The sequence below is a fragment of the Girardinichthys multiradiatus genome, chromosome Y (assembly GCF_021462225.1).
Source record: "Girardinichthys multiradiatus isolate DD_20200921_A chromosome Y, DD_fGirMul_XY1, whole genome shotgun sequence".
Classification (NCBI taxonomy): Eukaryota; Metazoa; Chordata; class Actinopteri; order Cyprinodontiformes; family Goodeidae; genus Girardinichthys; species Girardinichthys multiradiatus.
Genome location: NC_061818.1, coordinates 23746620 through 23770892, shown reverse-complemented (window position 1 = coordinate 23770892; position 24273 = coordinate 23746620). Strand labels below are relative to the sequence as shown.

Here is a 24273-nt window from a genome sequence, read left to right as displayed (position 1 = left end):
CAATATGCTAATATTTTGAGAAGGACCTGTATATGTTCTGGTCAGTACACAGCCATTTGTACAATGGACCCTGAAAAATTTTGTTTGTCCATGGATCAAAGAAATATAATGTACAGAAGAACATCACCATATCCGTCACAATATGAAGAGACTCAGTCAGGCTTTGAAATAAACGCTTGAATTGGGGATAATTTTTCCTTAAATATTTCACATTTCATCTGTGATTTTGCTGTAATTTGCTCCATATAATATATATCCCTCACCCTGTTCTTCCATTGATAGACTGTGGGCGGCTGTGGCTTCAGCCAAGAGACTGTGATCATTTTCTTAGCCAGTACAAGTAGAATCTTTAAAAGATAGAAGTTGTGTTTTTTGCGAGTTTTATTCTGGAAAATTCCTAGTATGATTCCAAAGGAATTGTAATGCACAAACATACGGTAATTTGTTTTGTATACCTTTGCCGTAGTTACTTAATTTTGTACAGTCTCAAAAAATGTGGATATATTCTCCTGTTAGACAACAACCCCTCCAGCAATTGTCTGAGGTGCTACTATATCTAGATATGGCAAGAGGGGTCCTGAAGAACCTCACTTCGATTTTCCATTCAAATACCTTCAGTGTTGGACTACAATAAAGTCCATGACCCTCTCAAAATGTCTGTTCCCAATCCTTATTCTTAATTATCACATTCATTTCCAGTTCCCATTTCCCCTTTATGTCTTTTGTGTCCTCCTCCTGTAATATTTTATAAATATATGATATGTATGTTTTAGTAATAGTTCCTTTTATTACAGAGAGGAAAGATTTCTCCATATTGAAGGGAGGCTCTTGTAGTGTGTTCCAGTCCTTATGTCTATGTAAATAGTGCCTCAATATTTCTTTAAGTCATGGGTTAGGAGATTATATTTTTGTTGGAGTTGCTGAAAAGACATAAGGTTTCCAAACAATTGACCCAGCAGAGTTAACCCCTTTTCAGCCCTGTTGTGTAGTCTGGATGTAGGGAGGAATTCAGAGTTATGATTGGTTCTTTTAGCTCTACATAAAGAACTAGGTAGATTAAGTACCTTTTTCATCTTTGACCTTATCGATACAGTGGACTTAACCCATTCATTATTGATTTTGTTCTTAGACCAATTGTTTTTGTTTACCAAAAGAATGGTATCAAAGAATAAATCTCAGCAGAAATGGTGTCTTCATCTTGGCATATCCAAGTGATCATTGACCTGAGTTGGGCAGCCCAGTAATATGTTTTTTAATTTGGTAAGTTTAGTCCCCCATGTTCTTTAGGGCACATAACTATCTTCAGCCTAATTCATTTTGTTTTGCCAAATGAATCTTAAAAGCAATTTGTTCAATATAGTAAATGTAGACATAGGTATTCTTATTGGTAGGGATTGAAAGAGGAAAAGCAATCTCGAAAGGATGTTCATTCTAATGGTTTCTATCCTACCTACAAGTGAGAGAGGCAGAATATCTCAAGAGATCTGTCATAATCTCATCCATCAATTTTCCATAGTTAGCTTTGAACAATTGTGCTAATTACGGAGTTATCAACATACTTAAGTACCGGAATCCCTGTTTGGATGTTCTAAAATTTAATTTTCTCGTTAAAATTGAGGGTAAGTGACCATTTATTATCATTGCCTCTGATTTTGATTGGTTGATTTGATACCCCGAGAGGTTGCCATATTCTTCTAAAGTTCCCATAAGTGAAGGAATAGAGGTGGCATGCAAGAATGTCATCAGCAAAAAGAGAGATCTTGTGTTCCTTATTATTTTTGTCCATAATGCCCTTAATATCATCATTCTTTTTAATTAGTGCCTCCAGAGGTTCAATATTTATAGCAAAGAGTAAAGGGCTAAGGCAGTCTCCCTGGTGGACGCATCTTTCAAGAATAAAGAACTCAGAGCAGCATCCATTAACTCTTACACATGATTTAGGATTTGTATATATTACTTTTTTGTGGAATGGATAAAACCCATAGCTAATAATGTCCTACGTAAAAAGTGCAAATTAACTGTATCAGAGGTTTTCTGTGCATCAGAGCTAATTAACATGGATTCTTGTTTAGTTTCTTTGGCCTGTGTTATAATATTTAGGGTTCTCCTTATGTTATTTGCACTATGTCGGTTTGGGATAAACCCGGCTGGTCCTGGTGAATATGTTTTTTAATACATTTCTGTATTTTAGCTAGAATGCTGGTCAGAACATTTAAATCAGTACATATCAAACTAATTGGTCTATATCCTTCACAGTTGGATGCATCTTTCCTTTGTTTATGAAAACCAGGAGATAATGGCCTCGGACTAAGAGTTTGGCATTTCACCATTTTTAAACGCATAATTAAAGATTTTGGTTAATACTGGTGAGAGAATGTGTTTGAAGCATTTGTAAAAGTCCCCAGGGAATCCATCAGACCCTGGGAATTTATTGCTCTTCAGTTTATTAATTGCATCTTGTATTTCTATCTCAGTTATGTCGGACACCATGTATGATGCTTCTTCTTCAGATAGGATGGGAAATTTAACTTGGCGAGGATCAAAACATCAATTTGATGTTTTGATCCCTAGTTCATTGGATTAGGATCCTCATATAAATTTCTATAGAAAGAAGCAAAAGCATTGGCTATCTCTTTTGGGCAATATAGGATCATTTTAAGTGTGGGGTCTATTATGTACTATTCTGTCAGATTGCATTTTACTGAGTTGGAAGGTTAACAATCGACTGGTTCTCTTCCCCTTCTCATAGAACCTTTTTTTGGAGAACCTCTGGGCTCCTTTGCTTTGTATGTGAGGATTTTGTTTAGCTCTTTCCTGGTCTTGATTAATTCTATTAATATATCATTTGTCCATTCATCATTTATGTTCATTTTCTAGTTGTTTTATTTTGTTGTCAAGTCTTGGTTGTTCCTCCAGGTGCTGTTTTTTAAGTCTAGAAGATATCTGGATCATTTGTCCTCTTATTACTGCTTTTGCTCCACTCCACATCATTGGAGGGGTGACCTCCGCATTATCGTTTATTTCCAAATATTCTAATATACTACTACATTTTAGTTCCTGAACTACTGCTTTATCAGTAAGTGGTGATACATTTAGTCTCCAGTATTTTAAGAGGATGCCTCTTATATTATTCTAGATGTAGAATAACAGGAGCATGGTCACTCAGTGTAATTGTTTCAATAGTACAGTCGATCACTTTATATATATGTTTTTTGAGAAATGCAAAAGAAGTCTATTCTCGAATAGCTGTTTTTGGACCTTTGCAAAAAAAACAAAGTAAAGTCTTTCTTGTTTGGGTTCTTAAATCCCCACAGGTCTCTCAATCCTAATTCTGTTATTATTGAGAATTTTGGTTTTTCTACTTTGCCCTCCCATTTCTGTGAGTGTCCTGTCTATTTTCCCATCCTGTACTGCATTGAAGTCTCCTCCAACCATTAATATTCCCTTAGCATTCTCTGCTACTGCATTGGCTATTGCTTTAAAAAAATTTCTGGCACACTCATTATGAGCATAAAGATTCATAATGGATAACTCCTCCGCCCACATCCTGCCGTTACCATAATATATCTCCCCATTTTATCTTGGATAACTTTTTCAATGGAGAATACCAATGATCTATTAATTAGAATTGTTACTCTTATTTCAATATGATGCACATATGTTTGATTTACTCAGTCCCGTCTTAGTTTTTTATGTTCTAACTCATTTAAATGTGTTTCTTGTAATAGAGCAATGGAACATATCCTCTTGCCATGGTAGGTAACCTCACGTCTTTTGCATGTGGTCTGTATTATTTTTTCTTTCATTGCAAAGTTAGGCAGCCTGATGATGATTGATCAGGGTGGAACCGAGTTTTTGGGCTTCATGTTTAGTGACCGGTGTGCCCTCTCAACACACAGATCCATATGTTGTGGTAGTTTGAGTGAAGTGTGCATCATTTCTGTTTATAAAGGAAATTATGTCATTCTTCTCCTCTCCCTCTGGTATCCCATAAATATGTATGTTATTTCGTCTCGCTCTCGATTCAAGGTCTTCACATTTGGCTGATAGCTTAGCTTCTCTCTGTAACATATACCGCAGCACCCAATCATGGCGAAGTAGCTGGTCCTCTGTGTTGCTCACTCTCTGATTGGTGTCATTTATTTGCTGCTCAAGTTTCGGCGTTCGTTCAAGTACGTCTTTCAAAGATGTTTATACCTTGGACAGAGTAGCTTTGGGTGTTATTGGAAGTGTCCGTGTGTTCCTTTATCAGTTGTATTATTTCCGCGAGCGCTGACTCCATGTTGTCTTCATGTTCACTCATGTCCGAAGCAGCTTCACTATGATGGCTAGTTTCTTTCTTACTGGTAGACTTACTTTTCTTTTCAGCTTCTTTTCTAAGGGTGGACATTTTAAGTTTCACGTTGATTTGCGGTGGAATATGAACTATACTTTTCAAATTTGGCTCTTTTTCAGGAGCTTTCCCCAGAGCAGAACAATCGGGGTGCTTCTCTCTTCATGATGTGATAAAGTCCTACTGGCTGTACATCACACAAGGCTGAAAACTAAGGGTGATAGAGCTTTTGCAACAGTAGCTCCCCGACTCTGGAACTCTATCCCCTTGTGTATAAGGACTGCGGATTTGGTGGTGTTTTTTAAAAAACAGCTAAAAACTCATCTTTTTAGGCATGCGTTTGGTTAATTTATTTTCAATTTTATCTCATCTTTTTTTTATTTTACATATATAAATATATTATTCCAATAGTAATTTCTTTTAGTGTTGTGAAACACTGTGATCTGTGTCTTGAGAGGTACTATATAAATAAAATTTTACTTACTTACTTACTATGATGTCACTGGAAGTCCCCAGCTACAGAACCTTTAATGAATAATTTTTTGGTAGAGTGGTAAATGATGCATTGCAATAATCCCATTGGCTTGAAACAAAGATATGGATCAGTATTTCTGCATCTCTTTTAGTCATTGATGTTACTTTTACAGTATTTGTTATTTAGAAGGTTGCCACTTTGAAGATCCTTTTAATGTTCTAATAGTTATTTAATAAGCCTATACGATAACAACTGGAGTTGTGATCTTGCTTAACCCACTGAATTAACTTCCGTAGGTTTTTAAAAAGCAGTTTGTTTTTTGTTCTTGGCATTTTATTTCTTAAAAATCACTGCTCATTTATTTCTTTCAATGTTGCCCTGTGTTTAGCTCTATCCATCTTCCCTGTCCCTGCTGAAGAAAAGCATCCCACAGGATGATGCTGCCAGCACTGTTTTTCACACTAGGAATGGAGTGTTAAGGGGTATGTGATGTTTTTTACTTTTCTGCCACCAATGGTGGTTTGCAGCTTTTCCAGAGTTGCCATGCATCCCTTGGCTGCTTCTCTGATTGATGATGTTCTTGCCCAGCCTGCCAGTTTAGGTAGACGGCCATACCTTAGAGATTTGTAGGTGTAACTCTTCCCATTTTCAGAACTCTGTAAGAAGCTCAAAGCTTGGAATATTATTTAGAATCTAACACTGTATTACTCAGGTTGTGTGGTCTGTGCAGTAATTTAATTCAGTTTTATTTATATAGCGCCAATTTACAACACATGTTGTCTCAAGGCATCTCACAACAGTCAGGTACATACATTCCAATTAATCCTAACCATTGAACAGTGCAGTCAGAGTTAGTTATTTATTCAAAGTGGATAAAAAGTTTTTCTGTCTAAGGAAATACAGCAGATTGCATCCAGTCAGTGACTTGCAGCATTCCCTCCTCCTGGATGAGCATGTAGAGACAGTGGACAGTCACTGGCGTTGACTTTGCAGCAATCCCTCGTACTGAGCATGCATGTAGCGACAGTGGAGAGGAAAAACTCCCTTTTAACAGGAAGAAACCTCCAGCAGAACTAGGCTCAGGGTGAGCGGCCATCTGCCGCCACCGACTGGGGGTTACAGAGAACAGAGCAAAGACACAAAGAGAACAAAGAAGCACTGATCCAGAAATACTTTCTATGGGAAGGAAAAGTAAATGTTAGTGGATGTAGCTCTTTAGTCGTTTCACCTAGAAAGAAAGAACAGATAAACTTTGAGCCAGTTTTCAAGATTAGAGTCTGAAAGAGAGCACATACAGTTAGTTACAGTTAAGCTCAGTCAATCGCCATGTCTAGGAGAGAGAAAGGGTTAAACATTGAAAGACAGGGCCATGTGGATCATCGGTAGAAGGTGAGCATTAAGTTGTTGCCAGCAGAAGCTCGGACAATGCCCCTCTCCTTGTCTCCAGACAAGCTGGCTTTTGTTTGCTTTACTGGATTTCCTGATCAGTCTGCTTCCATGGAATCCAGCAGTATGCATTTGGCATTGGACTGTGTGCCTTGAGATGTTGCCTGGCCCACATTCCTTAAGGGAGGCTTTGGCAGTGATCCTTGGATGCACCGTCAGTCTTGTCAGTGCAGGTGTCATTTTTGATTCTTACCCCGTCCTCTGAGATTACACAGTGTGGAGCATCTGGCTTTTCATAAATAGTAGTCCAATACTTTGTACTGTGGCCAGACATTTACAGGTCCTTCTCAAAAAATTAGCATATTGTGATAAATTTCATTATTTTCCATAATGTCATGATGAAAATTTAACATTCATATATTTTAGATTCATTGCACACTAACTGAAATATTTCAGGTCTTTTATTGTCTTAATACGGATGATTTTGGCATACAGCTCATGAAAACCCAAAATTCCTATCTCACAAAATTAGCATATCATTAAAAGGGTCTCTAAACGAGCTATGAACCTAATCATCTGAATCAACGAGTTAACTCTAAACACCTGCAAATGATTCCTGAGGCCTTTAAAACTCCCAGCCTGGTTCATCACTCAAATCCCCAATCATGGGTAAGACTGCCGACCTGACTGCTGTCCAGAAGGCCACTATTGACACCCTCAAGCAAGAGGGTAAGACACAGAAAGAAATTTCTGAATGAATAGGCTGTTCCCAGAGTGCTGTATCAAGGCACCTCAGTGGGAAGTCTGTGGGAAGGAAAAAGTGTGACAGAAAACGCTGCACAACGAGAAGAGGTGACCGGACCCTGAGGAAGATTGTGGAGAAGGGCCGATTCCAGACCTTGGGGGACCTGCGGAAGCAGTGGACTGAGTCTGGAGTAGAAACATCCAGAGCCACCGTGTACAGGCGTGTGCAGGAAATGGGCTACAGGTGCCGCATTCCCCAGGTCAAGCCACTTTTGAACCAGAAACAGCGGCAGAAGCGCCTGACCTGGGCTACAGAGAAGCAGCACTGGACTGTTGCTCAGTGGTCCAAAGTACTTTTTTCAGATGAAAGCAAATTCTGCATGTCATTCGGAAATCAAGGTGCCAGAGTCTGGAGGAAGACTGGGGAGAAGGAAATGCCAAAATGCCAGAAGTCCAGTGTCAAGTACCCACAGTCAGTGATGATCTGGGGTGCCGTGTCAGCTGCTGGTGTTGGTCCACTGTGTTTTATCAAGGGCAGGGTCAATGCAGCTAGCTATCAGGAGATTTTGGAGCACTTCATGCTTCCATCTGCTGAAAAGCTTTATGGAGATGAAGATTTCATTTTTCAGCACGACCTGGCACCTGCTCACAGTGCCAAAACCACTGGTAAATGGTTTACTGACCATGGTATCACTGTGCTCAATTGGCCTGACAACTCTCCTGACCTGAACCCCATAGAGAATCTGTGGGATATTGTGAAGAGAACGTTGAGAGACTCAAGACCCAACACTCTGGATGAGCTAAAGGCCGCTATCGAAGCATCCTGGGCCTCCATAAGACCTCAGCAGTGCCACAGGCTGATTGCCTCCATGTCACGCCGCATTGAAGCAGTCATTTCTGCAAAAGGATTCCCGACCAAGTATTGAGTGCTAATTTTGTGAGATAGGAATTTTGGGTTTTCATGAGCTGTATGCCAAAATCATCCGTATTAAGACAATAAAGGACCTGAAATATTTCAGTTAATGTGCAATGAATCTAAAATATATGAATATTAAATTTTCATCATTACATTATAGAAAATAATGAACTTTATCACAATATGCTAATGTTTTGAGAAGGACCTGTAGATATAACCTTGTAACCCTTTTCTAACTTATGGGCAGCTGCAGCTTCTCACTGAGCTCTTTTGTTTTAGCCATGATTTGTCATACATGAACTGCTGTGTTTTCACCTGCGAAGTTGATTCAAACAGCTGTTCCCAAAGAATCCGTGTAAATAGAACGCTTCAGAACAGCATGGACTGTTTGGAATAGTGTGCAACCTTGAGTATTCCCAAACTATCCCATAGTTTGCATTGGGTATAAATATTTCTCGACATACTTTTTGCCATAAGTACTTTTTTGGTGGAAATCAATGAAACGTTTTAGTTTGATACTTCACCACATATCTATATTATTCCTAGTCAGAAGCACCATGTTGGTCAAATTAAGAGATTACTTCAAATCGAAACCTGCCAGCAGTAGGGATGATTTTGGTCTTAGAGTTCAATTTAATGCCAAACTAAACGGGCAGCAAAAGTCAAGATTAATTGAAGGAGAAAGTAGGAATTAACTTTCGTAATTACTGAAAATCAGTTAAAAGTCAAACCAAAAAGATCAATGTAAAGTTTGCTTTTAGATGCATCAATGGTCTCTACAGAGTTGACATTTCTGCCGCACAGATGTGCTGAATGGCAAAGAAGCCATATGGACAGCGTTATGAGGGGTGGAAAGGAGTGCAGGATAATTTAATATTCGGGAGACGGTGTGTTCACAGGCATAGGAAAATGCAAAAAAAAGGAAAGGGAAAATGAGCACACGCTTTTCAGATGATGTCAGCTGTAGCAATTCTATGGAGATAAGAGCTTCCTGTGCCGATCTGCCACTGAAGAAAAAGAAGATGGCCAGATTGCAGATGGATAGAAAGAGAGAGAGAGAGAGAAGGAAAGTGGATGGCATTGAGACTGAGCGAAGCTGACAAAACGAGGAGTAAATGCAGGCCACTGAGCAACAGAAAGAGAGAATGTCAAAGATTGTGGGGGAGTTTTATCTGTATCTATTGTTCAGCCAACAGAGCATGACAGCCACAGACTGTCAAGGATGGAGGGATAACTGGCACAGAATGCAAAAAAGCACAGAGTTGGAGACAAGTGCAGCCAAGTGAGAGTTAAAAAGTTTGGAGAGATGTCAAGAGTGTTTGTTGGGTTTTTGAGTGCTCTGCGTTGGAGCCGGCCAGGAGCCAGGAAAAATGAACGGCCAAAATATAAAAATTTATCCTCACGTCCACCCCTGTTCAGAGCATGGACCAAAAGAGGGGAAGGATATCGACACGTTTCTGTTGATTTCAACGGGAAAAGGAAGGGAGATGTCAGGCTGGCCTGTTGTGTGTGGGGGGCTGTTCTTGTGTGGGAAAGTAGGACACTATTCTCAGATTAAGAATGTTTTTGTGCTAAACCATGAAAGGTCAGGCTGAGAAAGGCCAGGTGGTGTGTAACCCTTCTTGTGCCTCATCAACTCAGAAGCTTCAATAACTTAGCCCGACTTACGTTTTTCTCATACTGTAATACATAAATACTACATTGCATCTTTATTTATAGCATATCATTTAAATACTTCCAGCTATTACTTTTAAAAAGAAAGGAAAAATGGGGACCGCCGCAGAGAAAAACATACCTTTTATCTTCTACTGGATTCTTGCTGCCATTGGTGGGTAAAACCAGCTAAAGGAAATACAGTGCCTTAAAGGAACAGCCATACCTGTTGAGCTTTTTCTCATTTTGTCATTTTACAACCAAAAACCTTAATATGCACGACTGGGATTTTACGTGAGAGACCCACACGAAATTGTGCATTCATATGCCGGACCCTTTTTCTTTGAGTCCCCTGAATTAAAGTAAAATCAACTGCCCTTGGAAATCACATGTGGTACTTCAGCCTAAGCTTTCAGACTGGGCCAGGAGAGCAGTAATCAGAAGCAGCCCAGAGGCCCATTGTAATTCTGGAGGAGCTACAGAGATCAACAGCTCAGGTGGCAGATTCAGTTGACAGGACCACAGTGAGTCATTCATTCCACAATTCTAGCTTTTTTAGAAGAGTTGCAAGAAGAAAGCCAATATTTAAAGAAAGCCACAATAAATCCTATTTGCAGTCTACCACTGGCCTTGTAGTGGACGCAGTTAACAGGAGGTAGAAGGTGCTTTAGTCAGGTTAGTTTTAGACTACATGCAAGAAGTTTTTTGTGGGGGAAAACTAATGCTGCACAACACTCAGAACAGACCATTCCTACTGTGGTGGGGTGGCATCATGCTTTGGCCCAAAATGAAACTTTTTAGCCTACAGAGAGGACCAACACCAGCTGATCACATGATGCCTCAAATCATCACTGACTGTGGAAACTTCACACTGGAGTTCAAAAAAAGTGGATTCTGTGCCTCTCCATTGTTCCTCCAGACTCTTTGACTTTGAGTTCCAAATGAAATGTAATCTTTCCTTTTCATTTGGACAGAGGGCTTTGAGCCACTCGGCAACAGTCCATTTCATTTTCTCCTTAGCCCAGGTAGAATGCGTCAAGCTGGTTCAGACGAGACTTGACACAAGAAATACGACATTTGTAACTAATGCGTAGGAGTCGTCTGTTTGTAGTGGCTCCTGATCTGCTGGATCCAGCCTCAGTCCACTTCTTGTAAGCTTTTTTTAAGATACTGAATTTTGAGTTTTCGCTGTAAGCCACAATGATCAAAATTACAAGAAATAAGGGCGTGAAATATTTCTGTCTGTGTAATTATTCTATGTAATATCAGTTTTACTTTTTGAAATAAGTGACAAAAAATATTTAACTTTTTCATGAGATTCTAAATTGTTGAGATGTCCCTGTACATAAATGCATTAAAATCATTTTGCATGTGAGGACCAAACCCAATGAAAAATAAATACCACAAACATTTCCTGTAGTATGTTGCTGTGCATGGAAACTGAACTTTTCTGATTGAGAAAGCGGTCTTCTTCTTTTTTTTTACGTTGTAAATAGCAATGCTCACATCTTTGGATGCCCTTTAATGCCCCAGCAAAAATGGGCTCAGCAGAATTGTTCAGCTCTGAAGAGAAAGATCAACTGCCCCAACACCTCCCCCCACCCACAAATCTCACGCATGCTTGGCTCCTGAGGTTTCACAAGCTCTCTGCTTCTCCTTTTCTGGGTACCTTATGAACAACACACACTGCATGCATCATTCTTTCTTTTTGACATTCTTTAGATATTCTTACTTTCTCCTTTATTGAAACTGTTTCTGAAATCTTTCTAGTGCATGTCTTCTATACATTCTGTCCCCTAAGAACCATTTTGCGGTAGTAGTTTCTCCTAAACAACTTGCAGGACTGGACAGGTTTCCTCCCTTTTTTCCCTCCTGCCCTCTCCCCATCAACCGGGAACAAGGAGTACAGTATATCCTTGGACAGAGAAACTGTGATGTGAGAGGAAGGAAGGTTTCTTGCTGACGATGCCAAATGGCACAGAGATCAGCTCAGCCTAGCAGTGCAAGTTTCTGTGTGCCACCTGCTCTGCTGCCATCCTGCTCAGATACCTGGCCCTGAAAAGCAACCCTGTCATTATGAGGAGATCAGGCCCATGATACGTTTGTGTGTCTGTGCGCTGAAGCAAGCAAATCTGCCAAACCTTCCTTCGCTCATTGTTGCCCTTTGTTGTAATCCTGTTATTAATAAGCCACTCTGGGACAGCAACACTGTTTTTTCAGTCGAGCTCAGGATTCAAATGCAGTTTGAAAAAAAAAAGATGTTTTTTTCATAAATGTCCACAGAGTCTCGCATTTAAGTCAAGAGAGCTGTTGTATTCTAGTGCTTTTTTTCATTACAATTTATTAATTGTCCTTACTGCTTCACGGAGGTACTTTAATACGGTTTTGTTACTGTTTGTTTTTTCTCCTTCTCAACTGAGCATCTTTTTTGGTCTCTAGCTATGGGGAGATTGTCCTTGCAACCAGTATGCTGTTGTGGGTACCACAAATGGCCAACATTGTCTACATTTTTTTCCCACACTTTACAGTCCATTGATGTGGAGGTTACTGGTACCACATGGATTTGTGTGACAGTTAACCCACATTAATTTGGGATATGTGTTTTTGGACTTTCAATACTTAGTTGGCATTATTCTTGAATGGTGGTGTTGCTAATTCTGTTTTGTAGAGGGTGTCAAAAATTATTAGTCTTAGCCAAAGAAAATGCAGAAAATTCTGACAATTCCTTTCAGTAGTTATTTCCCATATAAAATGAGTCAGCACAGGGTGGGTTCTTAAAATTAACCAGTCTGTTGAACGGCTTTTTGAAAGAAACAGATCCGCAATATGCAGTTGTGAATCCCAACCTAAGCAGAGTACAATGCAAAATTACAACCCCTTAATGCCACAGACTCTAACTTGCTCTGACTCAGTCAGATGAGTCTTCTTCTTAAAAGGTTCTAAAAATCTGTCATTTCAGAACATGGTTCCTCAGGGGGAGCACTTCTTGGGAAGGAGTTGACATGAGGGACTGATCAACCAATCAAATGGAGATTTGGAGTGATGTGAAATTTAGTCATCTTTGACAGCCAATGATAAATAGGTTAGTTTTTTTTAAATTCTTGATTTTGGCATTAATAAGACTACTATTAGGTTCCAAAAATATCAATAATGTATAATTTTTAGCAATAACTATTTCACAAATAAAGCAGTTTTGACACTCAACTATTTCAAATAAATAATCATTACATTTAATGAAAGACAGCTTTTACAGTAACTTAATAATTAATGTCAACATTTACAGTTTATTATTTTTAAGCTTTCTCGATTTCTAAATTAACAGTGAGCCTATAAATTTTGTCTCCACTTAGGTGCAACAAACATCTGTTGGTGGCTTTCATATAAAACAGGACAGTGACATTGAGAACTGTTGTGAAAACACTAATTGTTTTTGGAAAAAAATGTCTTGCTGACTCCGGTGAATAGGAGTTTCTTTTGTCTAAAGTCCGATGGTGACAAAGGAACTGATCGGGAAAAAATAACGTCAGCAGGTGGTTGGACTTATTGCATGAATGGTGTCCTTGGTTAGCCTCTCCTGAAACCCTTATTTTTGTCAGTCAGTCATTTTCTACCGTTTCTTCCATAGTGGGTTGTGGAGAAGCTGGTGCCTATCTCCAGCAGTCTATGGGTGGGAGACAGGGCACACCCTGGACAGGTCACCAGTCCAGCACAGGGCAACACACAAACAACCATGCACACACTCATTCTCACAATTTGGAGAGACCAGTTAACCTAACAGGTCATGTCTTTGGACTGTGGGAGAAAGCTGGAGTACCCGGTGAGAACCCACCGGGTACTCCATGCAGAAAGACCCCCGGACGGAAGTTGAACCCAGGACTGCAAGGCAACACCGCTACCAACTTCCCCACCGTTCAGCCAACCCTTATTTTTGGTTTTGTGAATTTCAAAGTGTATTTCAAAGAATCTCTGTTTAATGCAGAACCCTTCAGATTTTATATTTTATCTAAAGATGATCAAATGTAGCCCAGATTTGTTTGAAAAAATAAGCAGATAGTCCTTTTAATTTAGCACTTAACGGATCTACAAATAAATGACCAACTTCAGTGTCGTTGGCCTCCTGTAGTACTTACACTGTTACAAAATACATAAGGCCGACCACCTCTAATTTATCAAACTTGCAAGTAATAGAGAACTAGATCAGGGTGAAACTGAGAACGTCTTTTGTTTGGAGTTCCAGTGTTGTCCCCAGATGAAATGGTGCCCAGGGTAGTGAGCCTCATCATTAAAAATGAGAGATTATTTGGGATTCTATGTAATAATATGAATAATGACCTGAAGCCCCAGTCTTGGTCTCGGGATTAAAACGTTTGTATGTAAATTGCCTGTTTTTGGTTGGCAATAAAGTAAAAAAAATGAGAGGTTAGTCATGAACTGGTGTGCATTAAATTGTGCACCCCTTCTGCCTTCCAAATCTTTCACAAAAGGACATCCAGTAACATTTTTACATAAAGGGCATCACACTGTAAGTGTGCCATCATGACAGGCTGTGTGTTGACGGTTGTTTGCATGCCATTTACTTGTGGCCTTCTCTTTACTCAGGCCAGGGGACAGATATGTTGAAGTGTCTGAAATTGACCATTTCGCTGTGCATCAGGGTGTAGCCTTTTTATTGTTTGTTTGATGCTTGCTTAGTATCATGCAGAGAGGGTTCCTGGACATTTTCCACGAGAGCATAGCCAGAGCATAAGGGAGGAATAGATTTGTTTGCAAAAGTGTTTTCTCATTTTGCACTCATCTGTTCAGAACAAAGTGGCTCAAGAGGTGGAGATAATGTTACTGGGCTCTCACGGGGAAAGGTTATTTACTGTTCTCAGTGTGCTGATAGCGCACGACAGGACACTTCACGTCCTGTAATGCCTGGAGCCTGCCAGTAATGATGTTCTTCAATGAGCCCAAGGACAGAGGAGGATCGAACACAAGTATGGACCTGCCGAAGCCGTCAAAGGTTTTTGCAGAGTGACTGATGGAAAGTAGAACATGCACACAGAGCTAGGAAAAAAGAAACAAGAGTTTAAACTTCCTGATCTTTGCTCTGTGAAACGTTTAGAGCACATAATGTATTCTGAAGTGGGATGTGGAGCTTTGTATCAGGACCTCCAATCCACGGCCCACAACGGAGCTATTTCAGCTACCTCATGGTAAGATTGTAGATGAGATTGTCCTGGACAGGAAAGGAAGAGGCACACTAAACTGTTTAAAAGCTCATGCATCCCCTCACACACACAAATCATATACTGTGTAGCTTCTGAAAGGCTTTCTGCCCGATTTGCCTCGCTCGTATCGGGCTCTGACATTTGAAGTTAATGAGGTTATGGCTTCCTGTCTTTTAAGATGATCTATGATGGCCTGTTTTAGTGTGACAAGTGAGATCCCTTGTTTTTCTTCTATTGTACATTTAGATTGAATGCCCGTTAACTTTTTCACATTTTGTTATGATAAAACCACAACATTTAATATTTTATTAGGATTCAATGTAATAGACCAACTAGTGATGGATTTGTTTCTTTAGTTTGTCCCACTTTATATTTCTGTCATCCTGCATTTTTTAAAAATAATTATGTATTTTTACTATTGAATCATTTCTTTCTTATCCCAGTTGAGGACCTCTCTGCCATCTTTAATAATATTTAAGTCGGGTGAAAATTAACAGGTGATCTTCCTGGGGAGTTGGATCGCTTGTCAAGCTGTGAAGCTGTTAGATGGTTGTGACTGAACAGTGCCCTACATCTGCAAAGATTTGTCCTTGTTAATGCGGCGTGAGGACTGGTAGTTTGCTTGAGAGGGGACTTTTCATCTTTTACTCCAAAAGGTCAAATTCTCTCTCCGACATTGATGGCACGCCATAGTGCCTGACCTGAGGTACAAATCTTGGTGCTTCATCTTATAGGTGTCATCAGTGGCTGCTGTGTTTTGACCTTTTTAGAAACATGCCATTGATCTTAGAGGCTTTTCAGATGTTTTTTAGTGTCAGTTATACACCAGATATAAAAATGATGCCTAATAATGTATGCACATGTTAATCTGAGGGGTTAATTACGTTAGGGTCACTTCAAATGCAACCTTCAAATGATGCAGCCCAACAAGCTGTCACGTTTTCTGGAATTTGGGGAGGAAAGAACTAAAGTATGCAAAGATGTGATTAGGCCAGACTATATACTTGCCTTGGAAGTGTTCTAAATAAGCTTTTACAGTATTTGGGAACAGAGACTAAATGGCCCAGTGATGTCTTTTAGATAGATTTGGCTTAGTCACCTTCAAATACAACTTTTTATTTCACCTGGTACCACAGGTTTTGGAGTAGGATTTACTCATGCATGAATTTGAGCTGTGCAGTATATTATTACTTTATGCTCACAGCAATATCAATGTACGCAGTATCCATATCACAAATAAGTGCTTGTAGTTTCACTTTTGGAATTGAATTACTGAAATAAAATAACTACTCAATCATGTTGTAATTTATTTGCTTCTATTCACCCTCAACTGAGTTATTTATACTAGATAGATATTAAGACAAAGGCCATAGACGTGTGCTTTTCGATGTGTGCTTCACGATGGCAGAGAGAATGAGATTTGATTATTCAAGAAATGAAATCACTCTGTACTGGGTGTGTTTCTTTCTCTGACTCTGTTTTTAACACAGTCATAGGGACTTGCTCTGATTTTCAGAGCTCCTCTGAGCTTCCCACTGCCTGTTCTCATCTGCTGTGCCATTCTGCATCACTGGTGTGAAGAATTAGTTCGTTGTTACTGCCTTTGAGCACCCTGATTTCTTATCCTAGAATCTCATCCACCTGGCCCATTGACACAGCTACAGCGAAGCTATCCACCTACTCCTCCACACTCTTTGTGCAAAGTTGTTTGACTGATTGTGTAGGTGGACAGAGAAGTGTTATTTATGAACATGTAATCATTTTGTTGTTTATTCATTTGTACTTTTCTATGCATGTTGTTTTTTTTCTTCGACCCCAATCCATTTATCCTTCATGGTGTATTGTGATGTCATGTGTTGCCTGAGTGTGTGTGTAGTACAGCCCTGCAGTGGTGCAACACAGGCTGTGGCAGGTCTGTCTGGAGTGCTTAGCGCAGACAATGCTCAGTGCTGGAAGGCTGCAGCATTACTTGGAGCTGAATTATGTCACCTGTAGTTACCTGCGCTGACAACAAACAGAAACATAACTGAATTTGTTATGTGACAACAAAATGATGTTGACTGAGTGGAGGGAAATGGGCAGAGGGTCAGCCACATACAGGTCCTTCTCAAAATATTAGCATATTGTGATAAAGCTCATTATTTTCCATAATGTCATGATGAAAATTTAACATTCATATATTTTAGATTCATTGCACACTAACTGAAATATTTCAGGTCTTTTATTGTCTTAATACGGATGATTTTGGCATACAGCTCATGAAAACCCAAAATTCCTATCTCACAAAATTAGCATATCATTAAAAGGGTCTCTAAACGAGCTATGAACCTAATCATCTGAATCAACGAGTTAACTCTAAACACCTGCAAAAGATTCCTGAGGCCTTTAAAACTCCCAGCCTGGTTCATCACTCAAAACCCCAATCATGGGTAAGACTGCCGACCTGACTGCTGTCCAGAAGGCCACTATTGACACCCTCAAGCAAGAGGGTAAGACACAGAAAGAAATTTCTGAACGAATAGGCTGTTCCCAGAGTGCTGTATCAAGGCACCTCAGTGGGAAGTCTGTGGGAAGGAAAAAGTGTGGCAGAAAACGCTGCACAACGAGAAGAGGTGACCGGACCCTGAGGAAGATTGTGGAGAAAGGCCGATTCCAGACCTTGGGGGACCTGCTGAAGCAGTGGACTGAGTCTGGAGTAGAAACATCCAGAGCCACCGTGCACCGGCGTGTGCAGGAAATGGGCTACAGGTGCCGCATTCGCCAGACTTGGGCTACAGAGAAGCAGCACTGGACTGTTGCTCAGTGGTCCAAAGTACTTTTTTCGGATGAAAGCAAATTCTGCATGTCATTCGGAAATCAAGGTGCCAGAGTCTGGAGGAAGACTGGGGAGAAAGAAATGCCAAAATGCCAGAAGTCCAGTGTCAAGTACCCACAGTCAGTGATGGTCTGGGGTGCCGTGTCAGCTGCTGGTGTTGGTCCACTGTGTTTTATCAAGGGCAGGGTCAATGCCGCTAGCTATCAGGAGATTTTGGAGCACTTCATGCTTCCATCTGCTGAAAAGCTTTATGGAGATGAAGATTTCATTTTTCAGCACGACCTGGCACCTGCTCACAGTGCCAAAACCACTGGTAAATGGGTTACTGACCATGGTATCACTGTGCTCAATTGGCCTGCCAACTCTCCTGACCTGAACCCCTTTAGAAAATCTGTGGGATATTGTGAAGAGAACGTTGAGAGACTCAAGACCCAACACTCTGGATGAGCTAAAGGCCGCTATCGAAGCATCCTGGGCCTCCATAAGACCTCAGCAGTGCCACAGGCTGATTGCCTCCATGCCACGCCGCATTGAAGCAGTCATTTCTGCAAAAGGATTCCCGACCAAGTATTGAGTGCATAACTGTACATGATTATTTGAAGGTTGACGTTTTTTGTATTAAAAACACTTTTCTTTTATTGGTTGGATGAAATATGCTAATTTTGTGAGATAGGAATTTTGGGTTTTCATGAGCTGTATGCCAAAATCATCCGTATTAAGACAATAAAAGACCTGAAATATTTCAGTTAGTGTGCAATGAATCTAAAATATATGAATGTTAAATTTTCATCATTACATTATGGAAAATAATTAACTTTATCACAATATGCTAATATTTTGAGAAGGACCTGTACTTGGTCTCTTTGCTTTCACTTAGAGATAGTTAGATCCAGCAACACTGCAGTCATCTACACCATGCATTTAATATATCCAAGGAAGGCAAATGCAACTATCAGCTGGTATTTAGTTTAATTTGATTTATTAATTTGTTTCCTATACTGATTTGTGGTCCATTATATGACTTAACTTCCCTTTTTCTTTTGCTGGGTTTCCTGTAGATCTTGTGGTCTACTGTTACACCCAGAAACGTGTGGTAATATACTCAGTGAACTGACCGGTTTTCATAGTTGAAAATTCAAGGAAAAAAAGCTTGTATGAGGCACCTTGTATGAATCTCAATGTTGATATTTGGTGGAAGTAGAAATGTGCAGGTCTTTAAACACTGCCTAAGGCCTGCTGTGTCTGAAATTTACTCGGTAATTTCATCTCATAACAAACAAAGCTACGTAGGTCTTACAGATTTGGTGGAGCAACGCTCATGCTATCAAGGGAAAACTGAGACTATAGCACAATTGCACATCTACCAAGATATGACCGCCCAACTAAAATGACACGTCTGGCGAGGAGAGGGTTAAGCTGTCAAAAGGACTATGTTGACTTTATTGGAGCTGCAGCAATATAAGGACTCAGGCTGGAAAATCTGTCAACAGTAAAAACCTTAGTCATGCCCTGCACAAATCTGCCCATGATGGAAAAAGTGGCAAGAAGAAATCCTGCTGGCAGGTTGTCACCACACACATGTGGTAGAAGGGCCCCTGTCAGATGAGACCAAAACTGAACTGCCTGCCTTACATGCAAATTGCGGAGAAAAACCAACACTGCACTTCACCCTGAATAAACTATCCCCACTGTAAAACATGGTGGTGGCAGCATCATGCCAAAGGGGTACTTTTGTACAGCAGGGACGGTGGAGCTTGTAAGATCTGATTGGAAGATGGATGAAGCTTGTTGAGAGCTGTAGATGAGTTGAGACTGGGGCGGAGGTTCACCTTTCAGCATGGCAGCAACCCTACAAATACAGTCAGAGCTATAATAGAATGCTTTAGATCAGTGCATTTTCATGTGTTAGAATGGTCCAGTCAAAGCCCAGGTCTAAATCAAATTGAGAATTTGTGGCAAGACTTGAACATTAATGTGCAAAGAAGTTCACCATCCCGTCTGAGTTTGAGTTATGTATAAAGAAAATTGGCAGAAATGTTAGTATTTAGATGTGCAAAGCTGTGATATACCCTAAAGCATTCAAGGGGTTTGTCTCCTTTTGCATGGCACTGTACTTGTAAATTTCATACATGAAAGATTAAATATCTTTGTGGAAGAACTTGAGATCAAGGTGGATAAGGGAAAGAAATGCATTTAACCTCATGGAAAGAAAACTACCAGTGAAATGAGTGATGTAGAGAAATGACCACTGAGAGAAGAGGTTTACCTTAAAAGCATCTGATCTTTCTATTAGTGTTTCTCCGTATGTGTCTGAACAATCTTTCCTATATTTTATTACATAAATAAGTAACTTAAAGAAAAAACCACTATAGATCATGTTTACATACATGCTTTTGGAAATAAAAGAATGATTCATGTATATGAACGTGGTCTTTAGAAGTAGTTGAGCTTTATATTTAGCACATTTCTCTTTTTAAACCTGCATACAAAAATAACTGAAGGATTTCTCTGAGCCTTACCTGAAGTCTAATGTAACCCTAAGGTTCCTCTATACACACAGAAACAACTAAACCCCACTCTGACCTAATCTATTTGTCAACTCTCCAGGCATGAGGACCTACCTTATCTCCAGCAGAAAGGTGGAGGTTCACTGTAACTGCACCCAGATGGGGTTGTCTGGTCCAGGGAATGCTGACCCTCAATGCCAGATGCCCAGATTGCACACGCCTGATGGGGCCTGCACCCTTCCCTCAGACAAAACCAAGGTGAGTTGTAATGGTGTCTGAGAGAAATAGACATGTTGTTGAAGGTGTATTGTTTATAGCTGCACAGCTACACCGCCTGAGGACGAACACGGAGCACAGTGTGTTACTACAACCTCTTTTGCTGTATGTGGGTGTATCAGAAGCGTTTATAAATATTTTTTTTTTTTTGCATGCAGAGAGCTTGACTTTGTATTGACTTTTAGCCCAGTATTGTCATGCAGCCTTATATTTCTATTTGTTCCTTATAACTTTATTAATATAACCCTGGCCAGGTGTGACCAGGATTTGTTTACATACTTAATGGTACATGAAGGGACCCAGTGTTTTATCTCTCTCCCATTTGGTAGGTTCCCAGTACGGCACACTAACTTTGTGTCCCAGCTCAGCTGTTACACATAGATGTGGTATAGCCACTCTTCTCTCTCTTTTTTATTATTCCTAGGCAGTTTCCACACACAAAGTCTAAGGTAGATTTTCCGATGACCCATTTCATTCCTAAAAAATGTTTTTCAAAACTGCTTTCATTCAAAGGGAACCAGAAAACATCCCATAGCTCTTTTGTAGGTATGCCAACCCTGTATCTGGTGCATTACCAGCAAAAACAGAGAAGAAGGTGTGTTGCACCCATTATGAGGTTAGAGTAGTGCTATGACATAATCGTTTTTGTAATATGTTTTATTTTTGTTATCTCCTTTAAAATCACATCACAAGTAAATTAGGATTGTTTTGTTTTCGGATTGGAGGGGAGCTCCCTAATATATCACATTGCATTAGTAATCACAAAATCAATATATGGCAGTCGATTCTATTTGCAATTCCCTGCATTCACCTTCTGCATGCTAATAATATACAGCGCTGTGAAAAGTTTCTTTTTTTGCTTCTTTGTCACAATAACATCTTTCAACTTGACGTTTATGGAAAATGTGCTGTTTTCCGAAATAAATTTGAACTTTAATTAAGGTTTCCATTTAATGCACATAGAAGAAAATCTTGTGAACTCTTACCAATCGATTTAAGGGATCTACTGATAGACCAATATCCAAAAAAGAAATTTCTCTTGAAATCCCCTCTGCTCCACATCTTTTAAGTTTTTTACTGCTTTCTGATTAATTCCCAAAAGGCAAGCTCCCATCATCAATAACTTGTATGGAAAACAAAGGGAAGATCCAACGGATCATTCTTTCTGTCCACCACCTTGCGGACACAAAGGTTGTAACGGTTGCTGGCACTATTGTTGCTACATGTGTCAACATAACTCTTGAGATTTCTCATCTTTATGTTTTCATGTTTTCTTCTGCACACCTTATTAATTATCCCACTCTTTGCGTGACTGCATATGTTTGTCTCCAATCTCCGGACAGTCCTGCGGTGTGACCCTTATAGCAGGCGAGGATCAGATTCTGGAAGAAGGAATGGTACATAATGGCTGCCGTGATGACAAAACCAATAACAGCAAGGTGAGAAAGGGAAGCATGTCAACATGGTCATCTAAAATGTGAAAAGAAAATTAATTTAAGCTGTTCTGTGTGTTTATATTTTGTAATAAAAGCTCCAGAAAATATTGAGCACTAAGAAATAAAACTTGATGGGTCCCTGATGAATTTGGTTTAGACTTTTGCCTTTAAATAGATCTGACTGAAGTACAGTTTTTCATTTTCATATCCCCTTTATGCCACTACATTAAACTTTCTTCAGAAAGCAGAGCTACACTTACACACCTTCTTTCTTTGGAGTTTTGGATCGCTCTCTCTTTTTGACCTCTCCTCTCATTCAGGACTCTTCAAATCTGAAGTGTTCTCCTGCGGTATCCGCTGGCCGCAGCCCCAAGACAGTGAATGGCCTGCTCAGTCCTCAGCTCGAGGCCTTGAACAACAGCCAGACTTCACTGTGTGAGATGCTGCAGGAAAAAGAGAAGAAGACTTGGAGTGGAGGAGCCATGGGCATGGACCACTCTGTGCTCATCCCGCTGCGCTCCAAGAACTTCCGGGAACGGAGTGATGCTCATTTTGTGGATGTTATCAAGGAGGATAGGTAATCATTACCCTGTCTGTCCCTTACGTTAGAAAATCCTGTTGCTAAGGGGATAGGTGTCAGGTCTCTATAGGGAAATGCCTGACATTTTAAGCTTTAGATGAATGATTAAAGTGCCTAACTAAAGTATTTAAGCAACTTCAACTTTACCTAGTGTCATTTTACAATAATAAACGTGGGAGTAAGGGAAAAGAAAATGATGGCTTGGTTCTGATCAGAGAACCTTTTTCACGTTTGCTGTGTCCCCTAAATGGCTATTGGCAAACTTTCTTCTTGCCACAGTTTTATTAAAACCACATTTTTGAAGTGCATTACTATATTGTTATAATGTCAACATACAGGTCCTTCTCAAAATATTAGCATATTGTGATAAAGTTCATTATTTTCCATAATGTCATGATGAAAATTTAACATTCATATATTTTAGATTCATTGCACACTAACTGAAATATTTCAGGTCTTTTATTGTCTTAATACGGATGATTTTGGCATACAGCTCATGAAAACCCAAAATTCCTATCTCACAAAATTAGCATATTTCATCCGACCAATAAAAGAAAAGTGTTTTTAATACAAAAAATGTCAACCTTCAAATAATCATGTACAGTTATGCACTCAATACTTGGTCGGGAATCCTTTTGCAGAAATGACTGCTTCAATGCGGCGTGGCATGGAGGCAATCAGCCTGTGGCACTGCTGAGGTCTTATGGAGGCCCAGGATGCTTCGATAGCGGCCTTTAGCTCATCCAGAGTGTTGGGTCTTGAGTCTCTCAACGTTCTCTTCACAATATCCCACAGATTCTCTATGGGGTTCAGGTCAGGAGAGTTGGCAGGCCAGTTGAGCACAGTGATACCATGGTCAGTAAACCATTTATCCGGTGGTTTTGGCACTGTGAGCAGGTGCCAGGTCGTGCTGAAAAATGAAATCTTCATCTCCATAAAGCTTTTCAGCAGATGGAAGCATGAAGTGCTCCAAAATCTAGCCCAGGTCAGGCGCTTCTGCCGCTGTTTCTGGTTCAAAAGTGGCTTGACCTGGGGAATGCGGCACCTGTAGCCCATTTCCTGCACACGCCTGTGCACGGTGGCTCTGGATGTTTCTACTCCAGACTCAGTCCACTGCTTCCGCAGGTCCCCCAAGGTCTGGAATCGGCCCTTCTCCACAATCTTCCTCAGGGTCCGGTCACCTCTTCTCGTTGTGCAGCGTTTTCTGCCACACTTTTTCCTTCCCACAGACTTCCCACTGAGGTGCCTTGATACAGCACTCTGGGAACAGCCTATTCGTTCAGAAATTTCTTTCTGTGTCTTACCCTCTTGCTTGAGGGTGTCAATAGTGGCCTTCTGGACAGCAGTCAGGTTGGCAGTCTTACCCATGATTGGGGTTTTGAGTGATGAACCAGGCTGGGAGTTTTAAAGGCCTCAGGAATCTTTTGCAGGTGTTTAGAGTTAACTCGTTGATTCAGATGATTAGGTTCATAGCTCGTTTAGAGACCCTTTTAATGATATGCTAATTTTGTGAGATAGGAATTTTGGGTTTTCATGAGCTGTATGCCAAAATCATCCGTATTAAGACAATAAAAGACCTGAAATATTTCAGTTAGTGTGCAATGAATCTAAAATATATGAATGTTAAATTTTCATCATTACATTATGGAAAATAATGAACTTTATCACAATATGCTAATAGTTTGAGAAGGACCTGTACAGGGGTTGGACAATGACACACAGCAAGACTGGTGAAAGATTGGTTTGATGAACATGAAAGTGAAGTTGAACATCTCCCATGGCCTGCACAGTCACCAGATCTAAATATTATTGAGCTACTTTGGGGTGTTTTGGAGGAACGAGTCAGGAAACGTTTTCCTCCACCAGTATCACGTAGTGACCTGGCCACTATCCTGCAAGAAGAATGGCTTAAAATCCCTCTGACCACTGTGCAGGACTT

General features: G+C 40.1%; 1 protein-coding gene across 1 annotated transcript in view; it reads left to right on the top strand.

Moving 5' to 3' along the window:
- Positions 1-24273, top strand: part of LOC124864776 (adenylate cyclase type 9-like) — a 62777-nt gene that overhangs the window by 26057 nt on the left and 12447 nt on the right. The window contains exons 2-4 of the mRNA XM_047359679.1: positions 20143-20310; positions 21660-21757; positions 22075-22331. Coding sequence (XP_047215635.1) covers positions 20143-20310; positions 21660-21757; positions 22075-22331 — 523 coding nt within the window. The remainder of the gene's footprint in view (positions 1-20142; positions 20311-21659; positions 21758-22074; positions 22332-24273) is intronic.